The sequence below is a fragment of the Haemaphysalis longicornis genome, unplaced genomic scaffold, assembly GCF_048455015.1.
Source record: "Haemaphysalis longicornis isolate Haplotype H1 unplaced genomic scaffold, Haemaphysalis longicornis Haplotype H1 scaffold_6, whole genome shotgun sequence".
NCBI lineage: Eukaryota > Metazoa > Arthropoda > Arachnida > Ixodida > Ixodidae > Haemaphysalis > Haemaphysalis longicornis.
Genome location: NW_027526407.1, coordinates 40,318,922 through 40,343,493, shown reverse-complemented (window position 1 = coordinate 40,343,493; position 24,572 = coordinate 40,318,922). Strand labels below are relative to the sequence as shown.

General features: G+C 46.3%; 1 protein-coding gene across 1 annotated transcript in view; it reads left to right on the top strand.

Moving 5' to 3' along the window:
• Positions 1–16,416: 16,416 nt before the first annotated feature.
• The window catches only part of LOC144142500 (uncharacterized), a 104,772-nt gene continuing 96,616 nt past the window's right edge, over positions 16,417–24,572 (top strand). Inside the window, exon 1 of the mRNA XM_077674051.1 lies at positions 16,417–17,790. Coding sequence (XP_077530177.1) covers positions 16,840–17,790 — 951 coding nt within the window. The 5' untranslated portion in view covers positions 16,417–16,839. The remainder of the gene's footprint in view (positions 17,791–24,572) is intronic.

The window sequence follows — 24,572 nt, the reverse complement described above, 5'->3', positions numbered from 1 at the left end:
TGATTGCTGGTGGTCATATAAAATTTGCTTGATGGGCATTCCCCGTAGGCATGCGCCCCTTGCCTTTTCTGCGCATCTTGTTTCTTCTTCTCGCAGGCGAAGAGCATGTACTCTGTGGGCTGTACAGTCATGGACAAATGAAATGAAAACACAAAAATATGCACCAGAACACGCACAATGAAACAATATGAACAGTGAAAATAAAATAATGGCACGCTAGTGGCAAATGCTGAAAGGAACATTTTAACAGCGGAGATGGTGTACAAGCCGCAAGTTTGCCGTTGCAGGAAATAATACCAAGAAAATGCCGAGCTCTCGCTTGCGCGTGCGTGCACGACCGCCGAGCACCCTCGGCAAGCGCAGTGGCTTTAGGAAAACAAAAACTGGCAAAAACCCCGAGGACCGAGTGGGTGCAGATTTAAGATTTTCTTTCTAAAACCAATAGCTTATGTAGAGCAGACGTGGTTATATTAGGCATGTGGTTCGACCAGCTTGACTTGCGGTGACAGTGACACCCAAATATTTATATTTATCTGCATCATTTACGATAATGTTTCTTAGAGAATAGGAGATTGGACTGGGTTTTTTTCTAGTGATACGAAGTAGCGCAGTTTTGTTTCGGTGCATGCTCCATTTCCGATCCCAGTAGTCGATAGTGATAAGGGCTATTGTGATTCCACATAATCACAGGGTGGCAAAATTTGTTACACATTACGCAGTTACCGGGGAACAAATGTGCAGATACATTTTGAGGAATAAAATCAGCACTTTAATCATTAACATGAATTAAGCCCTAAAAGGGCCCTTGGAACACTTCTCTGAGAAGCCAGAGGAAACGCAAACAGTTGATAAGAGATTATTAATCACTATATACTGGTGTTTGTTTTGGATAAAAGCCCAAAATCATTGATCGATTTTTCCGGGTAGCACTAAACACTATAATTTGTATAGCAACTTCCCATTTAGCACTTTATCGAAGTATTTAAAGATCTCAAAGCATTACATCAGTTTGTCCCCCCACATCAAGCACACGTTAAAATTCACGCTGAGTTGTAACTACCACCGTAACAGTAGATACCCCTTTCTCAATCCACGCTGATGCATTGATAGTACGTTTTGTTTATTAAGAAATTCATTCACGTAACAAGCAAACAACAACAACTGCCGCGCCAGCTCTCAGAGAAAGTTTAAAATACTAATGTATTTTCACGGCCTCCGCGATCGGCTGCCGGTGGCGCGCCGTTGCTCCGGCCGTCCCATTCGGCGCGTTCCCCAGCAAAAACATGTAATTTGGCTAACTCCGCAACGCGCCGCGAGGTGGCGGTGTTAGCCGATGGTTCGGCACCTTGCACCGACTCCACTGGCCGGCTTTGTGGGGCCTGAGTTGCTGCGTGTTTTCACGGCCGGAATTCGCGTAACTGTGTTGCAGCTTTATTTTTGTTCAGCTGACAAACCAAACTACCGGGTCATGAAGTCCGCTTGTCTCAGAAGCTTCGAGGAACAGCATTGAAAAGTTAATCGCGCTGTGATTGCTGCGCTTGATCGGTGCAGGACATTTCCGTGCAGACATTCAGGTGCGCGGATATTTGGGTGCGAAAACTTCTCGGCTACAGAATTATCGGGTGCTTGCTTGTTGGAACAGCAGTTATATTTTTATTTCCGCATAGGTTGGGTTATGGACAACAATCGAGCGCAGTGGTTGCATTTTTATATTGGCGCCGTGTTTGATTTTGCCAGTTATATTTAGAAGTTGAACATTTGTGTATTTTTGCTTGATACCTCGTCCAAGAAACGCCTGTTATGCAGCCTATTGATAATATTCTTACACACATGTCTTTTTTATTATTTACAAGATTTTAATTTATATTCGCTTTTTGCGGCGTGCAACTCAGCTAACAATTAGCCGCCGTTTACGATGGTGTTATTCCGTCTTTATGCAGTTTTCTCTAAACGAAAGACACACTGTCACTATCTAAAGAAAGCAGCATTACAAGCATTCGGTTGCCCCCCAAAACGCAGAAAATCTTACGAGGAGTTTTATGCAGGTTGTGCTTTGTCACACAAATGATTTTGCAAACACTGTTGTCGCCACCTTTTTTTTTTATACGGACAAGTCTCGCATATTTTCGTGTGGAAGAACGGGCATCTGAAAACAGCTGCAGTGTGTACATGTCCAAAGCAAACATGAAACCTGCCATCATTGCTTTACACATGGATGGGCTTCGATATCAGTAATTGAACATTTAAATGTCTTTAATATTGGGTCCAAAATAGGGAAAATTGGGCTTGCCTGTCGTCACCGAAATACGTCTAAGAATACAATGAAATCGGGGTGCATCTGACTTCAAGTTGTTTTATTTGTTGCGACTGAAATTGAAACTGTTAACTTGCTTAACGCAGATGTGTAGAACAGATTGCCATATCTTTGAGGCTATCGCTCAAAGTAATACTCTTTAAACGTGTTAATCCTAAAAATATGACGGGTGCTTCCACCCAACAGGCATTAATTCGAAGGTCAGATAAGAGCGCAGCCATCTGTGGTGCGTATGACGCGATCGCGCCCCGCGCTCTACTGAACTGCATTGACCATGAAGATTATATAAAGTACGTAAGCCTGGATAAGAAATACCTGAAAAATAATCACCTTTTAGCGAACCGAACGTTATTTAAGCACCAGAAATTTTCCATTGGTAGTAGGAAATATTGACCGTGTGTCGAAGGCGTCATGCGGCACATGTTAAAGAAGTCGCATAGCTGCAATCGTAGGTAAAATAAATTCATTATTATCAGGTCCTATGAGTCGCTTTGCATCCATAACATCAGCTATGCTTTCTTTTTATTGCGATACGAAGCGCGAAAGTTGACGAAACGCCATTTCGAGAAGCGTTGCAGCATACCCGGCTTTCGTTTCAACCATAGGCTCCGCGCGCCGCGGTGCGGCGGAAAACGGCGAAACAGCCTCTCCGGAATTACGCTCTCTCCGGGCGATTGGGACGGCCGGAGCAACGGCGCGCCGCCGGCAGCCGATCGCGGAGGCCGTGGTATTTTATACTCCCAATGACGTAGCACAAGCGAGCTTCCCAGCCGCTGTCGTTAAAGGCTCGAGCCCTTGTTGGTGAGTCACGAGCGTATAGGAAGACCAGACACAGTGACTCCGTGACTCTCAAGAACCAGCAGTGGTATCATGGTCTGACGCAATAATCTTTCTGTCTCTAAGCCGCAGCCACGAAGCAGAAAGCCTTGCTGCGTGGCCGCAACAGAGCGCGCGTATGCGGCTGCCTAAGGCGGAACCTGGCGGAACGCGCGCGCGATCGCCATGTACGTTAGTGTTTCGCGCCGGCGAGAGATGGCCTGGCAGTCCCGTGTTGCAACTTGCATCACAGGAAAGACCTTGGAGATTCTCGGGTCAGGAGCCAAGTCTGCATTCGCGCTTTTGATCCGGGTAAAGGTACAGGTATTCAAGAGCTTGCATGGCGAAGTTGGGGCACCTGAACAGGGGGCGCAGCGGGAGCTTCGGCTCACCCTAATCTGCAATTGGCGGAGCATGGCTCCCCCAGTCAAAGGGCGCGTGTACGCTTCTGCTGAACCACATACGCCTCCAGGAATGTTCGATTTATTCGCAGAGGAAAAAAGTTTTAAAAATCTGATGATGCTAGCTCTATTGGTGTATCCAGAGGCGGGTCTTTGAATTTATACCCCAAGAGACCAGCTAAGGTGGTAGAAAAAGTTTGGCTGGTGATTTATTTCTATATCTTGTACTCTTCATTTTCCGAAATTTCGATGAATAAAAACACCTAATATCCTCCTCTGCCTATCCTCCTCCTCATAATCACCACCGCCATCTTCATCATTATTGATAGAAGCTGACCCCCCCCCCCCCCCCTCAGAAATCCTGGATGCGCCCCTGGTTTGCACCTAATCTCGGGGCGCTCTGGACCGCGGTTCTGGAAAGACCGCGGTTCTGGAAAGACAGCGATTTTGACGTTCTCCTTTTATATGGTTATTTTGTGGAAATATTTTGACGTTCCCCTTTTATATGGTTATTTTGTGGAAACGCCTTCGTATGAAGCATTTGTAGCGCTAGCGCTACCCTTCCGTCGCCAAATGCGGGCTTTCACTGCATCGATGCTGGTGGTGTCGATGTAGAGATATGTAATATATTTATTGTCTGTGCCCTTTGTATTGGGTACATATTACTGTGATACATGCCAGTTTGACTCGTTAGTGTGAGATATATTTTTTACGTAAATTAGCTCAGATACCCCACGAAATTTGGATTCCCCAAACGGCTAACGGAAGCGGCTTACAGGAATGGAATAACCAGTGACGCTGTAATAAGATGTCACCAGAGGTATTACAAGGGTGTATTACAAAACGAAATATGAATGGATCCGTTTCATTCTTACTGCTGCACAGAAAGTACGTTCTTAAAAATAGTTGCAGTACGGACAATCAGAACTAATGCTTATGAAATCAAAACAAATGGGCCCTGGTGCATACGTCGTGCATTTTTGTACTAATTTGACACATGCTCCAATGCTGATTATCCCAAATAATAAACCGCAACGTTACAAATTCGTCGCACTGACACCAACACGTCATAGACTTGAACAGAGAGCATTAATTCATTTAAATTTGTATTTGTGCTTCATTATTTTAATTCCTCAGTATTTGGTGAGTATGCCATCCTGTGGTAGAATGGATGTACCGGCCCGGTATGCAGGTTCGCGGTTTAGAGGCATGTCTTGGCTGGAAAGGGGTACTATTTTTGCAATTTTTTTTCGTTTTCATTATTTGTAACGTGGGCGCTCTTTTTCTGCATCAAAAAGTAAAATTTGTATAATTCTGCAGGATAACGATGGCTTGTGTAGAGGTGAGAGTCGCCGTAACAAAACCAACTGGATTATTCACTACGCTGTCGGGCATCTACGATTTCGAATGAAGATTTGATTGGGTTTGATTTGATATTTTTTCGGTGTTTATTGCGATTGTTAATTTTTTCTAGTTATCTGAAAGTGCCTTCATAAGTCACCAAGCAGAATAAACGATACTACAACTACTACTGGAGGATTCCACGAGAGGAAGAACATGCGTGGGCACCCGCATTTTTTCTTTTGCTTTTTTTTCATTATTTATGAGTTATGTGAAAGCCAAAGAATAACTTACAACTGCAATTCGTTTTCCTTTAGCGTGCGTAAATTGGGAGGAAAGAAATTGAGAAAATCGCGCAGGTGACGCATGATTTCCGGTGACTGCAGTCTTTCCTAACATTGGGGCTTCGCGCACGGCAAGGTTTCGTCGTTCTGACTAAATTTTCTTTGAAAACACGAACTACACCAACACGAAAAGCAGGTCAAAACAAAGTCTGCCTTCTTCCGTGAGCAAAGAAATAAGAAAAAAATTGTGAAATCGCATCAGGTTCTCGCTAAATTAGGTGCCCCCCATCTCTGTATCTGTAAGTGTGAACAACTTGTAGGTGATAGGTAATGTCGACGAGATACCTGTAAACATATCTATAAAATATCGCTTGTCTAGAAAAATATAAATACATGCAAACAAAGATTGACTGTGGTGTTTTTTTCTAAAAATGCGTAATCTTAACAATGAAAATAAAAAACGGTCTTGATTTTCTTCAGTGGGGAAAAAAAGACTCCTTAGAAGGCTCAACAATACGGCTGAAAAAGTGCATAGTTTTGTTAACCAAAATTATAAGCGGCTGAACTCGCGCGTTCAATACGCGTGTCCGTGCCGTGTGCTCTGCTACCACCGCTGCTTTTTTGACTTCGGGAATAGATAAAAAAAAAGTGTCTGTCGCATGCTCCAGCCACACCGGGTACTTTTCAACCTTCGACGTCCTTCTAACGCGAAAGTCTCGTGCCCTGCAATCCGGTGATGAACTGCACGAGTGCCGACGCTTTGGCGGAAAGGAGACATGGGCTAGTGTGAAGGTGCAGACATAGAGACACGGGCATAGGCCGGTAGCTCCTATGCTTGGCCAAATTCTCGTTGTTAAGAGTAACTCGAAATCATGCTTATATAAAAGGACGTGCGTCTATTTAGCCGCCTACGAGAATGGTTAGTCAACTGAAGAGGTAAAAACTTCGAATGTTTTATGTGCGCAATAAAATTGAGCTGCAGTTTGCAGAAGAATTGTTAAGCACAGAAATTGTGCTCTTTGCTAAGCCCCTAAGCTAGACGGGCATGATGTTGGTTAGCAGTAAGATGACCCTTATATATATATATATATATATATATATATATATATATATATATATATATATATATATATATATATATATATATATATATATATATATATATATATATATATATATATATATATATATATATATATATATATATATATATATATGTATATATATAAGGCTGTAGGAGGTGTTGTTGCGCACGCCCCTCCGCCGGAGCTGAGCGGATGAGCTGGTTGAAGGCGTTAGGCTTAGAAATTGCGGCGGAGATTTGATTGCCGGTTTCCATTAATACCCGAAGGCGGCTTCGGTTGCGATTCCGGGATTTCTTATCGGATCCTTTCCCGCGTGTGGAACTTTATTTTTGGCAAGAGTGCCTTTCTGGGCAGCCCTTAGGCCTGTAGCTCCGGCTACGTGCATGTCTTCGCGAGTGCGCTATAGCGCCCTATCGCCGCTCGCCTGGACGCGCGCGTGAAGTGACGTTACGAATTTAAGCATGTTGCATTTTAAGAATGTTGCAAATTTAAGAATGTTGCACGCTGGGCAGCTAGCCCGCTCATATTTTAGCCAGGGTATTCTGTTGAGTAAAGGAAGCGAACGGCGTAATAATATAATCATAAAAAATTGGTGTCACTGCCCCTTTAAAGGAGCCATGAAGAGAAAGCACAAGTTTGGTTCATTCAAAAGATTGTCTCGTTAGAATCATACTGACACCACTTTTAACGTAAACTTCGCTCAAATAAGCTACATAATTAGGAAAAACGGGAATGGTCATGCGACCCACCAGCTCATTTCCCGCAACAGAACCTGTGATGTCACATGGGCTAAGCTCTGCGATTGGCGGAGGCTGGCAGAAGCAGACGCAAATTAGGTAGAGCTTACAAACTAGACGAACGAGCGATTTGCGCTTAAATTTAGGGCACATTTTTTACAAAGCAATAGGAATGATGGGACAAACAGTGGAAGTTACGAAAGCACATGTAAACATAGAAGTACTGATGCGTTCTGCTGTTCGTACTGCGCACAGCATGCTTTGGTTTAGCTGCACAGCACTATGGGGCTTGGGGTTGTCTCAGACGACACTGGCCGATTGACGCAAGCAACGGTGTCGTACGTGACCCCATTTGTCGAGCGAGCACTGTTTCAGGGAACGAATATTTTCTCCCAGAACAAAAACAAGCCAGGTTTAAATGCGGGCAAAAACAAACCAAACGCTTGCCACGGTATGGTGGCGCCATCTAGGTTACGGAACGTAAAGAAACGCGGGAACAAACCAACACCGCTACAGGGTGGAGACAACCTTTGAACGGTCCCCTGCCGCCGCAATAGACCCTATGCAAAATGCGCCCCGCCATCTCACGTCGACTCCGGTAACTAGGTCCGCCATTTTGGTACGGTCGTTTGAAACCGAAACCAAGTAGCAAAACATAGAAGGCGGGCATTGACCGCACTTGTTGATGGACTACAATGCCGTAGCATTGCTGCGTGCCGCAGTGCACGCAACGAGGAAATACCGGTCCAGATGGAGAAAAGGCACGTGAAGTTCCACGCTCTTGAACGAACTTTCTGACGCGAACTACGCCGGCGCGAGCAACCTTTGTGACACGCTGAGCGCGTTGCGCTGGGAGCGAGTATTTGTCATTGGTTCGCTAAGCGCGGGATTTCGTAGTCGCTGTCCGGATGAAAAATACAGCTGCGTTGGAGTTCCGTGGTTCAGCCTTTGTATTATAAATGAAGCCTGAGCGTGCGTCACCTATTTATGACTGACAGCGGCGCTCGAGCGGGGAAACAGTACCACACGTTGTCAAAATTAGGCTTTATTTCTTCACTCGTCCCTGTGGCTCTACGCCCGCTTCATTTCATTGTTAAATGGTACCGCTTAGCCCCTACACGAGCCTTTATCTTACCTAGGGCTGTAAACTTTTCTTGCCGCACTACGCCGTCACGGCGCGGTTAAAAATTTCCTCTGTGGCGGGCGCGCACGGTATCGGAGTAAGTTGTTAGTTTCTTTTCGGTGCATTTAACCGCCTGTCGTTGCGGAAGTGGCGTACACTGTTTTATGATGATCTGACGTTGGAAAATTCGAGTTTCTGCACTTGGTTCCCGATTTGCCGGGCTGACAGGTTTGTTTACGTCAAGTTAACTTGTTGCCCATTGTCATTTCAGCCGCGATGTATTTACTGTCGAATATTTTGCGACTAAAATACACACTCACTCCTCTAGTTTGTCACATACTGCATGCATGCCTCCGGCGTAATGACAGTGGCCATTGATGTAGGTAGGTGAGGAAATGTTCAAGTTTTCATCAAAAAAAAAAAAAAAAAAAACGGCCCGAGTTGCATCAGTCCACCGCGCATCAGCTTGAGTGGTTTTGCTTTTTTTGTATCCACAGTGAAAATCCTAGTAAATTAAAATACTTCGCTGATTTATAGCGCGTGCAATATAGCAAACTGTGGATATAAATGGAACAGCATTCGCGCACCCCTGCATGCAGCGGTCTAGTAAACACGACATTGCCCAGCCTCTGCGTGCTCGCGAGATGACCACGGCGTGATGTTGCTTGAATGCTAGCTGGTAGCTCATAGGTGACCCTCCAGGTGACATGCCAGTCCTCGTTTCTGTTACTGTGTGTGTGTGTGTTGGTTGGGGGGGGGGGGGGTGGGGGGGGGGGGTGAGGCCAGCAAAACTGAGGCAAAAAACCCATTCCAAAGGCTACCAAGTTTTCTCCCGAGCGCTTGCAAGACACTTTATTGCTGCTCGCATTGCTCCTGCACTCGACGTGCGCCGAACAGACGCATTGGCAAGGGAAGGGAGGGGCCATTTTCTTGCGGGCTTCTCCAGTCAATGTCTTGGACACTCGCTGGCTTGATGCCCTGCTGTCTCAGACGTCCCCACTGTCGTGGCAGTTGTGCACGCAAGCTCCGGTGGCGCCTCTTTAAAACCTTGGGCTTGCAAGAGGACGAGTACAGCTGCCAGGATGTGACTGCATGCTCCACTGCAACCCGCCGGGCACTCGCACGCTGCCTCCACAATCGCCCCACTGTCCGTCTCAGAGGTGAGGCACACAACATAGGGCCGGTCAATTTTTCTCTGGGAGCGAAAGCAGCTGCTGACCACATGGATGAGGCCCAACCTGCAAGAACAGAGAGAGTAACAGTAAATAGCACTCAGGGAAGAACAGGACTAATCCGCTACAGTTTATGCTACAGGGACAGAGCAGAAAGCAGTGGCCGCAAGGAACATCTCGACTCAAAATGACCAGATTTGGTGTCTTGCTTAACACTGTTGCAAGGGCAATAATCTACACCTCAAACAGCAATGATGTCAAAATTGTTTTTCAAGTTCGAGCGTGCAAGTATCGCTGCATGATTTGTTAATGTACTTACAAGAGAACCTCACCGTGGGTAATGATACCAGTACCCGCATATTCGTGTTCGTCATAACTTAAGCAAGCAATATTATGATTATCTGAAACTCACTTCCAAAACCTTTCCAGATAAACAGGTAAACATTCTGGCTATACCGATGACCCATCGAATTTAAAAAAAAAATGTTTAGTTCAGTGAGTTCGAGCTAACGAGGTTTTACGGTATTATCTGTTCGGGCACACTCAAAACATGCGCTTTAGAAGCTACCACAACCACCCCACTGCCAAAAAAGGACAAGCCAGACGCACAAACAGATTTTTGCGGCAGGACATGCGCAATAAATAATGAAAACACACACAAAAACGAAAATTCAAGGCGCATGTGCACTTTTGTAGTTGACTTCGCCGCAAAGCACGAATGCTTTGCGGCAAACGCACGGGCGGACGACCGTCACGGAAAACGGCCGCAACCTTTCCGTAAACATCTTCGCCAAAAATCGTCCCGTAAATTCGATGTACAGCATTTGAAAATACCTAATCCACCCACTAGCGGTACGGTCTGGCGATTGTCGCTTTCCTCTTTCAGGGTTACTGCAACAGGGTCCCCGCTACGCATTTACATGGTAAACAACGGTGAACAAAGTGCTGTACAAATGCTCATACCGGTTAACTCGCGTCAAGTAAAAAACAAAGATTTACTTACTGCGAGTCGCACGTGTTTGTCCGCACCGATGAAGGCGAGCAATGCGGCTCGGTGGCTAGGCGGCATGCCTGCTGCGCTGGGCTCGGATGGGTCTTCGGCGCGGCACCACGAGTGGTGTGAGTCCTCAGACACAGTCGGCAGCGCAGACGAGTCCTTCGTCCACAATCCGTGGTCGGGACCCGAAAAACGCAGTCCAGTTTGAGCCATACCGCGTTACCGTCACCTACTTTTCCACAGTAAACAATGCGAGACTTCGCGATCGTCGCCCGTACCAATATGGCGGACGGTCTTGTTTACATCAGTGTTGCTAGATCACCAAGCAATTTCGCATAGGGTCCATTGGGCCAACGGGCTCAACGCGTTATTCTTTTCGTTTCCCACGAGACTTAGCAAGGCGAAACAGACAATATGATTCAAACTTCTTCAGTAAACCGCATTGCGGCGATAATTTTAGCGCGGTTTTGACACAATGACTTGCTTCGGCGGCGAGCGAGCAACCGAACATGGCGGCGCCAGCGTTACGTGTCTCTACCCTGTAAGGCGGATGCGTGAATGAAGGTACTCTAGGCTGCAGAGCGGTCGGTTCCCGTGATGCATGGAGGAAAAAAAAGCATAGGAGAGGCCCCCAGCTATCCCCGCGCATTGGCAAAAGTGTGGAGGAAGTCACGTGTTTTCGGCGGCCATTGGAAGTCGCGTTAGCAACGGCGTCCTAGCAACAGCCCGCCCGCCGTTCGCCAGTCATGGAGGAAAGGCAGCGCCTGCCTTGTCGTCCGATTGCGAAGATTGCTGCTTCGCCTTGCTGCGCTGTGGTCTTGCGGAACTCGAAAAGGATGCTGCGAGTTGCGACAGCTGCGCCGATGTGAATGTCATTTAATTTCTACTTGCAAGTGCACCTTGTACCGCGTCAAGCTATTGCTCCGGTAGCGATCACGACGCGCCTATTGAAGTGCAGATATCGTGAACGCGCCGTCCCGTCGTACGCGCGGACACCCGTCAGGTAGTCGGGAAGTGATACACGGTGTGCAGTACGTAGGCGACTTGCAACCGAACGATTCGCAACTCAATTTTTTGGTTATCGCCGCTGCAATATAGTTTGCTAAGCCGGCAATGCGCGGCAGTGCTTTTGCAACTGCTACAAGGTAGATTCCCAGTTGATATAATTCCATCGTCCTATTACCTTAGTAGGTGTCCGTCTGTTGACTGGAAGAGTGCTGGATCTGGAATCTGGATCTTTTTGTGGTCTCGCTCTGGATTTCGCTTTTCAACGCTTCATACTGCGAGGTTAGTGTATGAACGTTTTCAACTGATATCACCTTGAATTTATTGACACTGAGACAAGTTGAAACTTGGCGAAAAAAAGTTTATTGACGCCACCCACCCTCTCATTTTTTTTACTCAATAAAACGTTTTGCCTCCTCCTCCTCCTCCTCCTCCTCCTCCTTCGCAAAAAATAAGGCACGCGAACAACGGTAAAAACATTCCACAATTTTTTAGCGTGAAATCTGCATGAAGTACTGCTTACCTATATATATAGAACGGCCGTTTAATTGACTAGTCATCTCTGGGATTGCCAGTGAAACTGCAACGCAAACTTGGGCACTTTCCAGTCCGGTAGCCGCACGGCGTTCGCCCACTGTTTGCGGCGTTCTCCGTCGCTTGGGAACCTATAAACGGCGGCGATTGCAAACAAAGGATGAATGCACACCAATGTACAGCAATACTTGTCAGCGGAATGATGCACTAACCGGTGGAAAGTGACGCCCAATTCCTTGGGTACCGATCGCGACTTGCAGCCTGGCACCGAGCATTGCGGCATTGTTAGAGCGAGCCGCTTCGCAAACCTGCTGCGGCCACACTGAAGACGTGTAACAGTGTAACCGCGCGTTTAGGTTCACGGTCACGCGCTGCAAAACGGCCTTCTACCTGCCTATCAGCTAATTTCCGGCTCGGCGCTGGCAGATGCAGATGACAAGAGAGGCGATACAGGACGGAGGAGGCGGAGAAGGTGGACCGAGAGAGAGAGGCAAAAAGAGTCCGCCAATGGCATGGAGGGCCAATGGTCCGCCATTCGACTTACAGAAATGGCGTTTCCGGCTGCGCTGGGTGTAACGTCAGGGCCTCTCCTAAGCTTTTCTTTCCTCCATGCCGTGATGTCACTTGGGACCACGAAAACGCACGATTGAGCGGGAAAATCAAAATTTTAACCTAAATTGTTTAATTTCTCAGTGAATACAGCACCGTTTGTATCCGGACAAGCGCTGGGGGCACTATAAAACACGAAATCTTTCGAATAAAACCAACTTGCATTTTCTCTTCATGGCTCCTTTAAGTATACATCGACTAGGTGCAGCCCCATATTCATGACCGTTTGTCCTGCAATCTGCTCAGGGCGTGGAACCAGAATTTTTTCTGGTCTGTTTCGGATTTCTGTTTAAGCGTTTCGGGTGCTGTTCCGGGTTCGATTCACAAGAACCATTCCCGCCCGGTCCGAACCGGCTGGAACCGGTTCAAACGGCTTCAAGGGGGTTCGAGGAAAAGAAGCAGCCTACCAGGAGTGTTTTGTTGTTTTACTTGGATAGTGCTGCGTTTTCGTTCCTTTGTTCTACTGTCAGGTAGGTATAAAAACAAGTTCATAATGTATGTTTTTTTGTAAATGTTGACGTGGCCAGCTTGACTGTACAATCTACTGCAAAATGTTTTCCATTGGGGGCCAACGATTACAACACTGACTGACGTAGAATAAAAGTTACGCAGCAGTGTTGTACGGAACGGCGTTCCTGGAACTAGTTCTTTTTGGGAAGAACGGAGGAACGCCACCGGTCCATTAAGATTGTGTGGAACTGTAACAGTAACTCGTTCCGTTTACGAATGAACCGCTCAGGTAACGTCGTTCCATCTGTAAACGTTTCATCGCTAGGGCTTGACTGCTTTTAAGGCCAACGCTTTAGGGCTGAAGCTAGTACAAAAATCCACACGCCACTACTGTGTTTCTCTTCCTATAACATGCCCGATTGGCCCGCCCTTCCGCAGAACGCGTTTCCTCGAAAGTCAAAGAAGAGTAACCACGCAGCGGGCTGCAGTTTGTAGGGCAGGCTGCGCCCGGGTGCGCACGGTCATGTCGATACATCGTCTGCAAATGCACACAGTTGCTTCGGTGCCCCTTTGACTCGCCTTCGGCCGCGACTTCTTATGTACTAAAGAGTGCAACGAGAAAGCTGAGCAGGAGAACACCCGTCTGCACCGTGTCTATTGCACGAGTGTTCTCTACTGTACAGGCAGACGAGCCAGCCGAAGGGGCCGTACGAGACTTAGTTCCTGCTGGGTCGACTACATCGCAGTCTTAAAAAACTTTCTTCAGAATATGGGTATGGTACAATCCTACAAGACACTCTCCGTGACTGACTCGTTTGCGTCATAGATTTCCCAACAATGCAAAACCGCCTGCTCGAAGAGGTAAGTTTAACGATAAATTATGCGGTGAAACGCCTCGTTGCAATGGAGACCACGAAGAATTATTCAAGTATGTTGATGCGGAAATCGAGCATCGAAGAGGCATCAGAAATTCATGTCGTGAAGGCGGCGCCAAAGCAACGGCCGATAACTTGCTACCGCTGAGGACAGGCACACTACGCAACTGCTTGCAATCATGCGTAGGCAGGATGTAACCCATGACGAAAGATGGGGCATTCAGCCAAATTATTCCGTGCAAAGAAAGCATTTGACGAAGAGAGCTAAGATCACTCGAACAAAAGATGCCGCAAAATAGGACATCCTGTGAATGCTCTAGGGAACGCGGAAATTCGTTCGCCCTGTCGGACACCCAGTTACGAAACGTGGTCAGTGTGAAGTTCCGCAACCGTTCCGCTATTTTCCCCAGTTGTTGAAGAAGCCCTAAAATCGCTTCGAATGTAGCTCCGCACAGAGGCCAGCATCTCCATCAATGGAGAAACAGCATTTCAAGAGCTCTTTTCTTGAGCTAAGCGTAGAGCCCTCGGACCTTATCTTGAGAAACTACGGAAAAATAACTCCGGTCAAGTGTAAAGTGCATTTCGGCAAACAGCAAGCGGCATTGCCTTGTTTCTAGGCCCTGGCCAATGACCTGCACTCTTCAGAAGAAGCTGTATTAGTGCTGTCGATCTACACCTTACGGAATTTAAGTACCTGTGAGGTCATGAATTCAACGTGGTGACCTATCACAAACCGTTGCTGGAAGTGCTGAAAAGGGACGAACGTTTTCCGACGTGGTTATCACCCTGAATACCCAGATGGGCAGTTACGCTGTCGCCGTACAGGAACCTGTTTATCCACCGACCTGAAGGGAGCATCACCAACGCGATGCCTTGAGCCACGTACCACATACCATCATCATCATCATCATTATAACCATCACCATCATCACCATCCGGTCTACTGCAACTGCAGGGCAAAGGCCTCTCCCATAGATCAACCATAGATCCCCACTACATCTTCCGTAGATCCCCATAGATCGCCCGTAGATTTTTTGTGAAACTGCCACTACCCGCACAAAAGAACGTACGCCGCGGAGCCCGAAGATATCTACATGCCTGAAGGACCATATCTCTTCTGTCTCTTTCAACTCTTTCTGAGGCAACCAACCCTTCACGATACTGGACTGTCTCGACTGCTCAGAGCGCACAGGTCAGGTGATGAGATTCCGCAAGTAAAAGAATGGTCGCTCTTTCAAAATTGCCTGACTGAATTAAGTGTAAACGAGAAGTGCATGTTGCGGGGTGCCCGTGTTGTTGTTCCGGAGTCCTTGCAAGAGACGTTCTTCGCTTGCTTCACAAAACGCATCCTCTAGTGTGAAAAACAAAAGCTGCCGCGTGAAGCCATATGTGGGTTAACGTACTTGACAACGACCCAGCCGAAAATGTAAAGGCACTACCAGGTGTGCCAAGAAAATCAACGCATTGGAAGGAAAATTCAGTCGACTCCCTGGACATTCCCGAAAAAATCGTGGTCACGACTACACGTGGATTTTGGTGGGACATTCAAAGGCCATTACTTGTTTGGTGAATGCATTTTCAAAATAGGTGAAAATGGTGCAGTGACTCCACCTTCCGCGGGGAGTACTATCAAGTGCCTGCAAAAATGTTTCTCCACACACGGATTGCCAGATATAATTTTTTTTCTACCAAAGGCACTTTGTTCACCAGCGACAAGTATGGTGTCTTCCTCGCTCTCAACTGGATTCGCAGGATTCTAGTCCCCCCTACAACCCCGCTTCGAACGGCGCCGCTGGATGTGCCGTACAAACCATGAAGTGTAACCTCAAGAAAGCGTTGTCGGGGGATTTCCAGACGAGGATCGCCTGCATCCTCGTCTGGATGACGGAGCTTGCGCAAGCTCTGCACCACGTATTCGTAACGGTGATCCAAACGCGTAGTGTTCAACAAAAGTACGTGCATTAGTCAACATGTGGGCAATAGCGCTGCGATCAGCCGGACTCGATGACTTTAACCCCCATCGTCGTCCATTGCGATGCGCTTTGTTTTTGCTGGGTGGTTCTTGAAAAGTCCTTGTCACCAAATGTATTAGTTTAAACAAAAAAAATCCTTAATCAAAAGCTGACTTCATATGACCATCGGTGAAACTCACAGCGGGAAAGCCCGTCAACGCGTCCCAGCAGTTTCCTCGACGCTGTGAAGCTATTTAGCGCTACAATGCTTTTTTTCTTGTGCCAGGCGGATCGCCAGAAGAGATAGGATGCATCGGATATAGGCTGGAGACAATGTCACTAAACCTACGGGAGTAGAGTGCTTACGTCACTCTTGTCAACACGGAAAGCAGTGGGTCTCACGCATCTTTGTACTACCCGAAACTCGGTACGGCCTCCTGGCGTGCAGCCGCCTGGGCAGGGCGTGAGGCTCGTACGGATAGTGAAGACACGCTCACCACGTGGTGAACTCATAAAATGGGAAGGAGACTTGCATTCGAGCCAGTCCAAGCGACTACGAAATGAGCGCCTCCAAGCGAAGGGCTTGCCGGCACCCGCAACTGCAACGGCATCACGGGAGAGGGAAAAACGCGAGAGAGGGCGATCTTTTAAAAGTTATAAACGCTCCCCCGATTCCTGGCAGGCATCCAGCCGTCTCAACGTCAGTACCGCGTCAGCTACTTTTCCGCGGGGCTCTGCTCTGCAGCCATGTCCAGGCGCCGGTGTAACCTACTTCGTTCCGGCGTCTCCCCGTAGCAACCTTAACCCTATGTGAGGGGGCGCTTTTCAGGGAGCTCTAAAAGTGATGAAGACGAAACGCATGACAGTGTCACCGAGGATCACGTGGAAAGAAGGAAGAAAAAATGAGCGGAAGCGAGACGGCTGTTGCACGGGGAGAACCAGTAGGAACGAGTGTGTTCGGGAGCTACCGGCTTGACTCGAACGTTCAGGCAACCTCCTGAACCTTCTTCCTGGGCGACGAGACTGTCGACGACGAGGGAGCGTCCGCACCGCAGCCTTCTTTCGTGATCGACCCCCGACCGCAGGTCACCTGTCAACCATAACAGCGCCAACGGCTAGAAAAGTGAATAGGCGGGCTCCTCACATGCTGACGTCAAGGACTCCGTCAGTATGCAACATGATCTCGGAGAACAACTCTTTCATGAAAGGACTGAAGACAGTTAACACATTACACAGGTGTCTCGGTTACTCCTTCTTCTCCTTCAAGACGTACAAACGGCGAATGCGCATCTCAGCCTCTGTAGTCGGCCCTTACCTCATCTTCGCCATTTGCTCCTGGGCCTTGTTCGCCGTCGTAATGATTCATGAAGCCTACCGTTTCTTCTTTGTGGTGCAGGTTTATGATGGACAACCGATTCGGCCGATCGAAAGGTGGATAGACCTGCTATACTTTATCCGCTGCCTTGGAATACAGCTGGTCTGGGTTGTGACGCTGACTGCACATCGCCGTCGCTTCTGCAAAATCATGAACGACCTGGCAGCGATCGAACGAAAGTTTCGAAATGTGACGTGCATGCGGCGTCACGCTATCATCGTGGTATCTTTGAACGTCCTGTTCTCAGTGATGGCGCTATTTTCGATGTTTGGCGATCTCGCCAGCTTCGACGGATACATGGAACCACTGCACATCAAGATCCTGTTCGGCGTGTTCTTCCTGGTGTTCTCAGAAACAGTGTGCATGCTAGGGGTAAGCTGGATTTTGTATCTCAGCAACGCATTTGCGTCGTTTCTGAGGTGTGTTAATGAAGAACTGGAAAGTAAAGCAACCGCGCGACCATTGATACTACCAAATCTCGCAGAGCAACACGCCCGGTTTTGCGAACTGTGGGCGGCATTCGGGAAGTGTGATAACATGTTTGGTGTGTGCATATTGGTGACAGTGCCACTGAATACAATGAATGCGTCTCCGTGGGGATACGCCATCCTAAGCTCGCCCATGTCCTTTCTCAACTTCACCACAGGCGTCGTGGGATTCCTCATCTCTTTCGGTGAACTTTTGGCTTTGGGAACGTGCGGCAGTGCCGCAAAGCATGAGGTGGGTTTATCTCTGACGCTTTCTTTTTCGCCGAAATATGCACTTACGCTCGGTAATATCTTAAATGTTGCATCCAATGAACTGTGTGCACGTAAATTAATGATGGAAGATCAACCGATGGATATTTAAAGATGCGTGAGCATCTCAGCCCTCTCCGTCGCGAACTTAACTCGATGCGCGCGCATTTCTCCGGTTTTACAGGTCCGTAATACGGCGTTTCTCAGTAGCCAGGTTTGCTTACTTTCGCAGAGCCATTGTATGCATTTCACCACTTTCGTGCTTAAAGAGTATGGGCATGTTTTTTCAGTATAACTCTTTGTTTTCACAAACAAAAACTAAAAGTACGTGGGAAAAAGGTGCACATGAGTACCTGACTGGGTACCCATTCCCTATCCAGACATCAGCCGCAGCACAAAGTTGCAAGACGCGAAAGAAACAAATTCAGTAAGACTGGTAACCCAGCAAACAAACGAAAAACAAATTTAGAAGAATTCGCATCACTTTGCATAACAGTGTGCACATGACACAACATATCACACAACAACATATATATAGAACTTGCAAAGCACCGAAATTCAGAAGGAATATTTATACGAAAAAGGAAGGTACATATACAACAAAGAATGCCAATTGCTACGTTTTATTACGGAAGATATCAAAATACAACTATTGCAAAAGAGTATTTTCGTAATATTCGCCTAAAATAGTTGGACGACGTGTTTTGATAATTTCTGCGATATCTGCATTGTTATCACGCATTTAGGAATGGGATAACAGGTGCTCCTAAAGACTTAGTTTGTTTTAATACGGGATAGCCTCTAGTTTATTTTTCTGAATTGAAAGCTATCATTCAAATGCCCTTGTATACAAGATTTCGGCGCACGTTAGAGATCTCCAGGTGGTCAAAAGTAATCCGGAGCCCTTTACTACCACACGCCTCATCGCCTGTGTTGCGGTGGCGCGTTAAACCCTACAATCAAGCAATTGAAAACTGCCATTCATTGGGGACAGGTTTGCTAAACTTCATGGGAATTGGCGCACATTTCCTTGTATACATATAATGCAAGGTTGTGCATATTTAGCTAATGTAGATTCAGAATTTCATTTGTTTCTCTCAACCCGCCGCGGTGGCTCAGTGGCTAAGGCGTTGCGCTGCTGAGCACTAGGTCGCGGGTTCGATTCGCGGCCGTGGCCGCCGCGTTTCTGCTGGAGGCGAGAAGCAAAAACGCCCGTGTGTACGAGATTTCGGCTTACGTTAGAGATCCCCAGGTGGTCAAACTTAATCCGGAGCCCTCCACCACGGCGCGCCTCATCGCCGGCGTTGCTTCGGTGCGTTAAATCCTACAATCAATCAACTGTCTGGTACTGTGTTGGGAACGTAGATTTTCAAGAGCCTGAATAGCTTTTTCTAACTTATGGTTAGATTTAAAATATTAGAACGATATTTATAGCCCCAGGCTAAAAGCCAGTAATTTAATTGTGATTGAAACATAACATAAAGCACGATTAACATGAAACTCTTGGGGATTTTATCATGGAGTTTCCATAGTGGGTCAGTAACAGTAGATAGCTTCATAAAGAGTTGATTTTTGTCAAAATCTCCGCCAAGAAACTTTACACTGTTCGCAGATTGAATACCTTCATTTAAAAAAAAGAGTTTGAGATTCTTATCTAAAGAAGTGTTTGTAACTCCCTGAAAATTACGTACTTGGATTTTTTTTTACTTAGCTCCAACCGCTCCATATAACGGCGGATAGTGAAGAAACAGAAACGGCAAGGCATGGCCGAAAGGAAAGACGTCGCTTTTTTTATGGGAAGATCGGACTTTCTGCCATGATTTGTCAGGTCTTTTCCTGATATATCGTTGGGCGTCCTTCGGCTTATGTGAACCGCGACGTGCGACAAAACGTTCGGCTAACTAAGCCGCTCTGTCCACAGTGTTGGCAGTGGCGACGACAAGCAGCAACTCGGGTCTAAGCGCTCTCGATCTTCGGTGCAGGTGCCAGTCTATACAGCCGTACTCCGCTCTACAAGACTGCTAAGGTAACCGTAAGTGCGTTCCACATGACAACTGCGTGACGGATTTTTCAACAAAAGTCGGCGGCACTTGGCATCTGAGCAGATTCTCGGCGTCAAAGTAACTGAAGCGAGCTATAACAAAACACGGAACACCGCTGCCGAGCACACTTGACAGGGCCTGGTGATGCGTTGCTGTATGTTCCTGTTTTTGACGTCGTCGCTGCTGCCAAGTTTCTTTTAGAGCGCTTATTTTTGGTGTCCTTCGAAATCTTATGCGGTGTGAAAAATGACTAAAGACGTAGCAAAAAGGAAGAAAAAGGTACGGGTGGATGTTGAACAATATCTTCGAGCTTAGCTAAAGCCATCGCGTGAGGAACTTGAGAAATTATGCGAAATGAATTAGGCGACCTCCGAAACGACCAAACAGGCAATAGTCAGAGCTTAAAACACTCCCTTAAAGACACTGATGACTTGAAGAACAGGATAGAAGTTGAACATGCAAAGAATAAAAAGCTAAGGAGCGAAAGGATGCCCTGGGATCGAAATGTTAAGTTCTTCGAGATAAGGCAGCCGATCAGCAGAAGAGAGTGCCTTAAGTTGAACAGCATTCTAGAAATTACGATGTTGAGATCCATGGTGCTGAAAAGGAAGAAAACGAGAATGTTGTCGAGATTGTCTCTAAGCTTGGTACCGTCATCAATGAACCCATTTCTCAAAGTGACATAGTAGCCTGCCACTGCGATTCAACACGGGATTCTCACAACTCGAACATTGTTGTACAATCTAAATCTCGTGATAAACGTGAATCTGCTCTGATAAATCTCGTGATAAACGTGAATCTGCTCTGATAAATCTCGCGATAAACGTGAATCTGCTCTGATAAAGGCAAAGGAAATGAGGTTCACAAAAAATACCCGTGATATGAATACATGTTGCCTATTTATGACAACGAACGTCTGCGTCCGACCCTCAAGCGTTTGCTTGGCATGGCTGTCAATAAAAAAAAACGAACACGAGTGAAAATAAGGGTGATCATTCAAATGCAAGATATGCGCAAGGAAACCTGAAAATTCGCCAATGATCCATGTATCCATCGAAAGTGGCCTTGCTTAAATACGGTAAAGTCATCAACAATAGATCAACCAGCTTACCCACAGTTCGTTTTACCAGAATGTTTCAAGCATCAAACTTTAAAACAACATTCCGTAATACACGTCAATCCTCCTTCAGCAACTAACAAAGAAGAAATTTACAATTATTAAGCCAGTTTTTCTTCCAATATATTGCTGTCATGATTACTAAGACATGGTATAGTGACAGTTGTAAAATGCTTCAGCTTCCATGTTGCAATAACTCTTATAAAGTGTCCCGATCGATGAGGCCGGGTATCCGCTATTTACGTAGAAGAAAACATACACTGCGAGTTAGTTTAAAGTTTTCAGTAGTCTCAAATGAATACGAGATATTGGCACTAAAAAACGATAAAAACTTTGTACTCGCGGTATACCTCCCACCACAAGGCAATATCTGACAATTTTTGCAATTCTTCGACAATATTTTACACCACGTGTCGGACAATGGTTTCCGCCTTGTTTTTCCCGCTGACTTCAATATAAATGCTTTTGAAGATAGTGCAACAGTCACCGACGTTTGCAGTTCAGTTGAATATGTGAACCTCAGTAAAACATCTACCCGTGTCACAGCAACCAGTACGTCTGCCCTTGACCTGTTGATTACAAATGTTGAAACTGTAATTTTTTCTGCCAGCACTATGGCATAAAGGCTAAGTGATCATTGTCCAGTTAGGATATATGAAGAAAAACAAAAAACAAGAAGCATCATTTTGAGGCCCTCAGAACTGAGTTTGTGTCTACGGCAGCTTTAGCATGTGCAGCTTTCCTGCTCATGGCAGTCCTTTCAACAGTGATTACTCTGCAATTTTTTAGCGAAATGAAAAGTGATTTTGCACAGCTAATATTTGGGGTGAATACTTGCTTTGTGCACAGTTTCATGTCGCGCACGTTGCGCGACTGGGTTCCTGAGCCATAGGAACTATCCCATAGAAACACATGGGGAGTTAGATTTGACAGTGAATTAGACAAAACAATATTCAGAAACCTGAAATATTCTTTTAGCGTTTTAATCTTCACGTTTACTTCTAGCTTTATGCTAAATATCATTTTCCTAAAGTGGTTTTTCTAGGTTCCCGAGAGGTTGTAATATTGAGCGAGAAAGCTGGGTATGGAATAGTTTAAATTCGAAATAAGGGCTTGTGGCTGGTCATTTTTACATTATATAAATTTAGCAAATGACGCGTATTCTGAGTCTATTCAAACTTTTCTCGCCATTTACAATAGGCACTTTCTCATCGCAACCATCACGCAATCAAAGAAAAAAGAAAGCCTTGGGTAACGCGAACGCACACAAAAATGATCAAACGCAAGAACAAACTATATCACGCATTCTTGCGAACAAGATTGCCGACAGCGCTGCAGGAATTCAAAGCACTGCGTAATACACTTAAAAGAGAACTAAGGCAAGAAAAGGCTGCTTATTATCATTCTCTGTTCGCAGATATTCGTAACAGGCTTCCGGATACTGCGTAGAAAGCTATAATGAGCGTTTTGGGGCGTGGACGGAATCATGTCACACCCGAAAAAATCCTGGTAAATGGTGATGAGGTCCTCGGTAGTAACATTGCTAATAAATTTAACACGTACTTTGTCAGCACCGCAATTTAGCCAGATGTCCAGCCCTTTATCGAAGAGTCTGGGTGAGTTCAAAACAATATTATAGGAAGCATTTTTGTTCAGCCGACTGATGTAAGTGAAATTTATCGAACATTTATAAACATGAACAGTAGCAAAGCTTTGGATATCAATGACGTGCAGATAAAACCAGTTAAATACGTCGCAGAACGCAGTGGTCCCTCACTAAATCTAGCCTTAGAATTAGGTGTATTTCTCACTGAGATTAAAAGAGCAAGGGTATCTGTAATACATAAATGGGGTGATAAATCAAGACTGCCTTACTACAGGTCAATATCTGTTGTTCCTGTTCTTTCTAAGGGCCTGGAAAAAGTGATCTATCATCGCATACAAAAAAGGGATCTATCATCGCATGCAAACTGTCTTTCCTGAAAAAAATGTTCCATCGGATGCACAATTATATTATAGTAACGGTCGGTCGACGAAAAACCGCGCTACTTTTTCGTGTTTTAAGTTGATTTGTTACTGCAACAAACGCAGTAAAAAGGGCGATAGTATCACTCTCACTTCTGACAGCAAGGGATGCTGAATCACGCTCTCGCAGCACAGAACAATGAGTAGCGCCGTGATTCCGCATTAATTATAAATTTCAGCCTCTACACTTCAACACTCCCACCATTCTAAACAAACACGGACATACAGGTTGCTTTCCCGCAGACAGTTGCGGCAATACTTCGAAAACTTGTTGTTTCCATCACTGTTACAATCATTGCTAATGGTTTGTATTGATGTGCTATTGGTGTTGTTTCATGTCTTCCATTGTGTGGAAATGTCTCTGTGTTCATTTGTACCAATTGTGAATTTTGAAACCGTAATGTTTGTGCTATCACTTTTGGAATTCAGCTTATTATGTTGTATAACTACGTGCCAAGGATGTGCTCTTTCATTTGCTTTCGTTATGAGTGCTGATTTTTTTTTCTTTATACCTGCCAAGTGAGGGTTTCCGGACCTCTGTTAAGTTATCTTCAGAAGCTTTTATCCCGGGCGACCTTCTAGTATCTTCTGGAGAAAATAAAGCTTATATACCTTATCTATGCACGTCCGGCCGGCCCTGCACCCACGCCTCACGTTTTAAGGTTGTTGGCGGTAAAGCTCTTCTAGACCAAAGCTTTCAATAATGTTGTAGCGCTCTCCTAAAGCGTTCGCTTCTTTGAGCCTCTTTTCCCTGTTCGCCCTTAGCTTACAGGTGAGCTCCGAATGTAACTCGTACTTAGCTCTCTCGGCCTCACGGAATTTCAGGCAAAATGGCTCAGGCAAACAGCCTGTACTTACGCGGGGGGCTCGACTTCACTTTCTGGTAGCCCTCCGTCTTTTCTTTTGAGAATCGGGCCATCACGTCAGATGCCTCACCCAAGCAAAAGCGTAAGCAGCTTTTGCGTCGTGGCCATGTGTCTTAGCTAAACTGGCCTTCTCGCACTTACGCTAGAAATTGACCAAAAAAATATCGATGTCTCCTCCTAGCTTGTAGGGTCGCATTAGGTGACTCATTGGAAACGTAGGTCGCTCAGTCGTCGCCGACTGCACGCTCTGGTCACCATGACGCCTTTGTCGAGATAACTTGACCTCGAGACCCTTCATCTCTATTTATTGTCGTCGCTTTTCTTTAGTAGGAGGTAGTGTCGCTCGAATTTCTGCTCTCGCCTCTTTTTCTCCTGTTGAGTTTCTCGCGCTCAGGCTCCCGTTCTCGTTTCTGCCTCTCAAGCTCCTGTTCTCGCTTTTGTCGCTCGAGTTTATGTTCCTTTTCTCGCCTTCTCTCCTCGCGCTCTGCTTCTGCAGCCTGACGTTTAGCGGTCTCCCTGTCACTGATAATCTCGACATAAACGGCCTCAATAGCCAGTATAGACTGTCTTACGCCCACAAAAGTGGCGAAAATGCGGGCTGCAGGATTGCCCTCTCTGTGGTTGTGCCAAGGAAAAAGAAGCAGCAAGCCACGCGAGGGGATGACAGATGAGAGGTGGCGTCGCGCAAGGAGCTGGGAAGGCTTGGCTGGGACGA